Source organism: Oncorhynchus clarkii, chromosome 12, assembly GCF_045791955.1.
Source record: "Oncorhynchus clarkii lewisi isolate Uvic-CL-2024 chromosome 12, UVic_Ocla_1.0, whole genome shotgun sequence".
Taxonomy (NCBI): Eukaryota; Metazoa; Chordata; class Actinopteri; order Salmoniformes; family Salmonidae; genus Oncorhynchus; species Oncorhynchus clarkii.
In genome coordinates, this window is record NC_092158.1 from 102337912 (window position 1) to 102346196 (window position 8285).

General features: G+C 46.0%; 1 protein-coding gene across 2 annotated transcripts in view; it reads right to left on the reverse strand.

The window, feature by feature from the left end:
* The window catches only part of LOC139421768 (rho GDP-dissociation inhibitor 2-like), a 40036-nt gene that overhangs the window by 25265 nt on the left and 6486 nt on the right, over positions 1-8285 (reverse strand). For both annotated transcript variants that reach the window (XM_071172889.1, XM_071172888.1), the window contains exons 2-3: positions 2873-3046; positions 1335-1418 (exon numbers count right to left, since the gene is read on the reverse strand). In XM_071172889.1, the coding sequence (XP_071028990.1) occupies positions 1335-1418; positions 2873-3041 (253 nt within the window). In that variant the 5' untranslated portion in view covers positions 3042-3046. The remainder of the gene's footprint in view (positions 1-1334; positions 1419-2872; positions 3047-8285) is intronic.

Below are 8285 nucleotides of genomic sequence, written 5' to 3' on the forward strand. Positions count from 1 at the left end.
CTGAGCTGTCCCCTGACACACACACACACACACACACACACACACACACAAAGAGACAGGGAGACAGATACACACACAGTCCCCTAGAACAGGATCCAGCGCCTGGTCTTCTTCTCCATCCCAGAATAACAATGGAGCAAAACCATACATAGCCTCATCCCACTGCACTGAATTCATTCATATTGGAGCCTCATCCCACTACACTGAATCCATTCATATTGGAGCCTCATCCCACCACTGAATTCATTCATATTGGAGCCTCATCCGACTACACTGAATTCATTCATATTGGAGCCTCATCCCACCACTGAATTCATTCATATTGGAGCCTCATCCCACTACACTGAATTCATTCATATTGGAGCCTCATCCCACCACTGAATTCATTCATATTGGAACCTCATCCCATTACACTGAATTCATTCATATTGGAGCCTCATCCCACTACACTGAATTCACTCATATTGGAGCCTCATCCCATTACACTGAATTCATTCATATTGGAGCCTCATCCCACTACACAGGAGAGGGATGGAGGATGGTGACATAGTGAGGGCAGGAGAGGGATGGAGGATGGTGAGATAGTGAGGGCAGGAGAGGGATGGAGGATGGTGAGATAGTGAGGGCAGGAGAAGGATGGAGGATGGTGAGATAGTGAGGGCAGGAGAGGGATGGAGGATGGTGAGATAGTGAGGGCAGGAGAAGGATGGAGGATGGTGAGATAGTGAGGGCAGGAGAGGGATAGAGAGATAGTGGTGAGATATGATAGAGAAAAGGATGGATAGGGATAAAGGAGTGGTATTTACCTGAGAGGTCCATGGTGATGGGACCAGGGATAAAGGAGTGGTATTTACCTGAGAGGTCCATGGTGATGGGACCAGGGATAAAGGAGTGGTATTTACCTGAGAGGTCCATGGTGATGGGACCAGGGATAAAGGAGTGGTATTTACCTGAGAGGTCCATGGTGATGGGACCAGGGATAAAGGAGTGGTATTTACCTGAGAGGTCCATGGTGATGGGACCAGGGATAAAGGAGTGGTATTTACCTGAGAGGTCCATGGTGATGGGACCAGGGATAAAGGAGTGGTATTGACCTGAGAGGTCCATGGTGATGGGACCAGGGGTAAAGGAGTGGTATTTACCTGAGAGGTCCATGGTGATGGGACCAGGGATAAAGGAGTGTTATTTACCTGAGAGGTCCATGGTGATGGGACCAGGGATAAAGGAGTGGTATTTACCTGAGAGGTCCATGGTGATGGGACCAGGGATAAAGGAGTGGTATTTACCTGAGAGGTCCATGCTGATGGGACCAGGGATAAAGGAGTGGTATTTACCTGAGAGGTCCATGGTGATGGGACCAGGTGCTTGGTCACACATCAGGGTCAGTCTGGTGACCTGGACATTGGGAATGGTCAGGTCTGAAAAAACACACACAGAGAGGGTTCAGAGAGGGTGTGTGTATGTGTGTGTGTGTGTGTGTGTGTGTGTGTGTGTGTGTGTGTGTGTGTGTGTGTGTGTTCTTGTTGATAATATTGAGTTATAGCTATTATTAAAGCAGCAGTAACACCAGATACCAGGATGAATCAACTAGATACCAGGATGAATCAACTAGATACCAGGATGAATCAACTAGATACCAGGATGAATCAACTAGATACCAGGATGTATCAACTAGATACCAGGATGAATCAACTAGATACCAGGATGATACTGTGGTCTCTGATGCAGGGTCCAGTACCGACATTACTGTGGTCTCTGATGCAGGGCCCAGTACCAACATTACTGTGGTCTCTGATGCAGGGCCCAGTACCAACATTACTGTGGTCTCTGATGCAGGGCCCAGTACCAACATTACTGTGGTCTCTAATGCAGGGTCCAGTACCAACATTACTGTGGTCTCTGATGCAGGGCCCAGTACCAACATTACTGTGGTCTCTGATGCAGGGCCCAGTACCAACATTACTGTGGTCTCTGATGCAGGGCCCAGTACCAACATTACTGTGGTCTCTGATGCAGGGCCCAGTACCAACATTACTGTGGTCTCTGATGCAGGGCCCAGTACCAACATTACTGTGGTCTTTGATGCAGGGCCCAGTACCAACATTACTGTGGTCTCTGATGCAGGGCCCAGTACCAACATTACTGTGGTCTCTTACTGTGGCCAATGTGTCTTACACAGTAACACACTGGCCACAGTAACACACTGGCCACAGTAACACACTGACCACAGTAAGACACTGACCACAGTAAGACACTGACCACAGTAACACACTGACCACAGTAACACACTGACCACACTGACCACAGTAACACACTGACCACAGTAACACACACTGACCACAGTAACACACACTGACCACAGTAACACACACTGACCACAGTAACACACACTGACCACAGTAACACAGTAACACACACTGACCACAGTAACACAGTAACACACTGACCACAGTAACACACTGACCACAGTAACACAGTAACACACACTGACCACAGTAACACAGTAACACACTGACCACAGTAACACACTGACCACAGTAACACAGTAACACACACTGACCACAGTAACACAGTAACACACTGACCACAGTAACACACTGACCACAGTAACACACTGACCACAGTAACACAGTAACACACTGACCACAGTAACACACTGACCACAGTAACACACTGACCACAGTAACACACACTGAACACAGTAACACACACTGACCACAGTAACACACACTGACCACAGTAACACACACTGAACACAGTAACACACACTGACCACAGTAACACACTGACCACAGTAACACACACTGACCACAGTAATACACAGTAACACACACTGACCACAGTAACACACTGACCACAGTAACACACTGACCTGCCACCACTGGTCCAGCTCCTAGTAGAGTCTGTTTGTATTTCCTGAGACTCTCATCATCCTTGTCTAGTTCCTGTATCTCCTGCAGGCTCTTCTGGGCTGGTGGAGTGTAGTTCAGGTCTGTCTCGTCGTCCTCCTCTCCCACAGGCTTCTCCTCCTTATCCGCCATCAAACCTGCATGGGAACACAGGGTATCAACACAATCAGAGACCCTGCATCTCTCTCTCTCTCACTCTCTCTCTGTCTTTCTCTCTCTGTCCATCTCTCTCTCTCTCGCTCTCTCACTCTCTGTCCATCTCTCTCTCTCTCTCTCTCTCTCTCTCTCTTTCTCTCAATGTCCATCTCTCTCTCTCTCACACTCTCTCTGTCTTTCTCTCTCTCTCGCTCTCTCTCTTTCTCTCTCTCTAGGATCTTCATTTGATCTCCCTGTTGTTGCTACAGATGTAGGAGCTTCATTTGATCTCCCTGTTGTTGCTACAGATGTAGGATCTTCATTTGATCTCCCTGTTGTTGCTACAGATGTAGGATCTTCATTTGATCTCCCTGTTGTTGCTACAGGTTACAGGTGTAGGATCTTCATTTGATCACCCTGTTGTTACTACAGGTTACAGATATAGGATCTTCATTTGATCACCCTGTTGTTACTACAGGTTACAGATGTAGGATCTTCATTTGATCACCCTGTTGTTACTACAGGTTACAGATGTAGGATCTTCATTTGATCTCCCTGTTGTTGCTACAGATGTAGGATCTTCATTTGATCTCCCTGTTGTTATTACAGGTTACAGATGTAGGATCTTAATTTGATCTCCCTGTTGTTGCTACAGGTTACAGATGTAGGATCTTCATTTGATCTCACTGTTGTTGCTACAGGTTACAGATGTAGGATCTTCATTTGATCTCCCTGTTGTTACGACAGGTTACAGATGTAGGATCTTCATTTGATCACCCTGTTGTTACTACAGGTTACAGATGTAGGATCTGCATTTGATCACCCTGTTGTTACTACAGGTTACAGATGTAGGATCTACATTTGATCACCCTGTTGTTACTACAGGTTACAGATGTAGGATCTTCATTTGATCTCCCTGTTGTTGCTACAGGTGTAGGATCTTCATTTGATCACCCTGTTGTTACTACAGGTTACTTACAGTGAACAGAGTACTGTAAGGGGTTATCATGTTTAACAGCTTGTGGTGGGATACAGAGTTGTTTGTATGGTTAATTACCTAGAACAGAGCAGCTCTGAAAACACACACGTGCACGCACACAGACAAACACACACACACACACACACACACTACAGGATGACATAATGCCTTCCACCTGTCTAGATGGGGTCAACTCCCCGTGGATAGATGTGTGTGTGTGTGTTCTCTCCCGAGTGTCTGTTATTTACAGCGTCTCCATGACAACCAGGGTCGAAGAAGCTGCCTTTCTTTCTCTCTCAGTCTCCATGGCAACCACTTAAAAAAAATAATTTAAATAACATGACATCACCATACTGATAATGTCCATACCATGAAGATAAACAATGACTATATTACCTCTATGAATCACCCGGTATCTGATTTCAATGGTTTCCCTTGAGGAAGTATCCACTAACTCAAGTCGGTACACAGAATAAGTGAAAATGGTTAAATGACTCAGTCCTTTAAAAAAACAGAACAGCCCCTGGGGTGCTGGAGCGGTCAGACTCTGATCTACTTCCTATTTCTGTATCTCTATCCTGTCCAATAAACATCATGGCTCAAGCCTCATGACACGACACAATATGAGGAAGTAGAAGAGGATCAACAGTGGAACATTACTAAAACAACCTACAGCTGACACTGACTACAACTGAGTCCAACTGTCGACAACCAAGTCTTACTGACTGAGTCCTACTGACTACAAATGAGTCCTACTGGCTACAAAATGAGTCCTACTGACTACAAATGAGTCCTACTGACTACAACCAAGTCTTACTGACTGAGTCCTACTGACTACAACCAAGTCTTACTGACTGAGTCCTACTGACTACAAATGAGTCCAACTGACTATAACCAAGTCTTACTGACTGAGTCCTACTGACTACAACTGAGTCCTACTGACTACAAATGAATCCAACTAACTACAACCAAGTCTTACTGACTGAGTCCTACTGACTACAACCAAGTCCAACTGACTATAACCAAGTCTTACTGACTGAGTCCTACTGACTACAACTGAGTCCTACTGACTACAAATGAATCCAAGTCCAACTGACCAAGTCCAACTGACTTCAACTGACTTCAACTGAGTCCAACTGACTTCAACTGAGTCCAACTGACTACAACTGACTACAACTGAGTCCAACTGAGTCCAACTGACTGCAAATGAGTCCAACTAACTACAACTGAGTCCAACTGACTACAACTGAGTTCAACTGACTACAACTAACTACAACTGAGTCCAACTGACTACAACTGAGTCCAACTGACTACAACTGACTACAACTGAGTCCAACTGAGTCCAAATGACTACAACTGAGTCCAACAGAGTCCAACAGTGGTCCTGTATGGCTCAGCTGGCAGAGCATGGAGCTTTCAACACTAAAGACTGTGGGTTGAGGGGCAGCTCTCAGGGGGGAACTGTGCGGGGACCTTGGATGGTTTGGTGGCCTGGCGGTTGGGAGCTTGGGCCGGTGGTTGAGAGGTCTCTAATTAGAATCCCCGATTCAACTTGGTGGGAGATCTGTCAATGTGCTCTTGGGCGGGGTGCTTGACCCAGGCTGCTCCTGTGGGTCTCTCTGGATGGGAGTCTGTTAGACTGGATGTAATGTAGATGCTGAGTGGCAGGAAGTAGATTGTCTGTTTTAATATTCAATAAAATAAAAACAAAACATGGATTTAAAACATATATATATTGTGGGTTCGATTTCTGCTGAGGTATGAGAAATGTATACACACATAAGTCGCTTTGGAAAAATAGCATACATTATGTTATTATAACAACTGTCCTAAACTGAGTCCAACTGACTGAGTCCAACTGACCTAAACTGAGTCCAACTGACCTAAACTGAGTCCAACTGACTGAGTCCAACTGACCTAAACTGAGTCCAACTGATTGAATCCAACTGACTGAGTCCAACCGACTGAGTCCAACTGTCCTAAACTGACTCCAACCGACTGAGTCCAACTGTCCTAAACTGAGTCCAACTGACTGAGTCCAACTGACCTAAACTGAGTCCAACTGACTGAGTCCAACTGACCTAAACTGAGTCCAACTGATTGAATCCAACTGACTGAGTCCAACCGACTGAGTCCAACTGTCCTAAACTGAGTCCAACCGACTGAGTCCAACTGTCCTAAACTGAGTCCAACTGACCTAAACTGAGTCCAACTGACTGAGTCCAACTGACCTAAACTGAGTCCAACTGACTGAGTCCAACTGTCCTAAACTGAGTCCAACTGACCTAAACTGAGTCCAACTGACTGAGTCCAACTGTCCTAAACTGAGTCCAACTGACCTAAACTGAGTCCAACTGACTGAGTCCAACTGTCCTAAACTGAGTCCACCTGACTGAGTCCAACTGACTGAGTCCAACTGACCTAAACTGAGTCCAACTGACTGAGTCCAACTGACCTAAACTGAGTCCAACTGACTGAATCCAACTGACTGAGTCCAATTGACTGAGTCCAACTGTCCTAAACTGAGTCCACCTGACTGAGTCCAACTGACTGAGTCCAACTGTCCTAAACTGAGTCCAACTGTCCTAAACTGAGTCCAACTGACTGAGTCCAACTGACTGAGTCCAACTGTCCTAAACTGAGTCCAACTGTCCTAAACTGAGTCCAACCAACTGAGTCCAACTGTCCTAAACTGAGTCCAACCGACTGAGTCCAACTGTCCTAAACTGAGCCCAACTGTCCTAAACTGAGTCCAACTGACTGAATCCAACTGACATAAATTGAGTCCAACCGACTGAGTCCAACTGACCTAAACTAAGTCCAACTGACTGAATCCAACTGACCTAAACTGAGTCCAACTGACCTAAACTGAGTCCAACCGACTGAGTCCAATTGACTGAATCCAGACAAGTCACTATAACTGAGTCACTGTAACTGAGTCACTGTAACTAAGTCACTATACTGTAACTGAGTCACTGTAACTGAGTCACTAACTGAGTCACTATACTGTAACAGTCCAACTGAGAACACTTTGTGGTAATACCATGTATGGTCAAAGGGGGGGGGGGGGGGGGGGGGGGGTAGTTTTGGGGTAATACCATGTATGGTCAAAGGGGGGGGGAGTAGTTTTGGGGTAATACCATGTATGGTCAGAGTGGGGAGAGTAGTTTTGGGGTAATACCATGTATGGTCAGCGGGGAGAGAGTAGTTTTGGGGTAATGCCATAACTGGTCAGCGGGGAGGGAGTAGTTTTGGGGTAATACCATAACTGGTCAGCGGGGAGAGAGTAGTTTTGGGGTAATACCATAACTGGTCAGCGGGGAGGGAGTAGTTTTGGGGTAATACCATAACTGGTCAGCGGGGAGAGAGTAGTTTTGGGGTAATACCATAACTGGTCAGCGGGGAGAGAGTAGTTTTGGGGTAATACCATAACTGGTCAGCGGGGAGGGAGTAGTTTTGGGGTAATACCATAACTGGTCAGCGGGGAGGGAGTAGTTTTGGGGTAATACCATAACTGGTCAGCGGGGAGAGAGTAGTTTTGGGGTAATACCATAACTGGTCAGCCGGGAGGGAGTAGTTTTGGGGTAATACCATAACTGGTCAGCGGGGAGAGAGTAGCTTCGTCAGATTCACACTGTGGTGGGAATCAAGTACTGACGTCATTGGAGCTTCGCATAAACATTTGAGTGAGGACTGGGAATCATGGCTCTCTACTGAATTACAGTAAAAACCAACAGTCAGGACTGGGAATCATGGCTCTCTACTGAATTACAGTAAAAACCAACAGTCAGGACTGGGAATCATGGCTCTCTACTGAATTACAGTAAAAACCAACAGTCAGGACTGGGCATCATGGCTATCTACTGAATTACAGTAAAAACCAACAGTCAGGACTGGGCATCATGGCTCTCTACTGAATTACAGTAAAAACCAACAGTCAGGACTGGGAATCATGGCTCTCTACTGAATTACAGTAAAAACCAACAGTCAGGACTGGGCATCATGGCTCTCTACTGAATTACAGTAAAAACCAACAGTCAGGACTGGGAATCATGGCTCTCTACTGAATTACAGTAAAAACCAACAGTCAGGACTGGGCATCATGGTTCTCTACTGAATTACAGTAAAAACCAACAGTCAGGACTGGGAATCATGGCTCTCTACTGAATTACAGTAAAAACCAACAGTCAGGACTGGGCATCATGGCTCTCTACTGAATTACAGTAAAAACCAACAGTCAGGACTGGGCATCATGGCTCTCT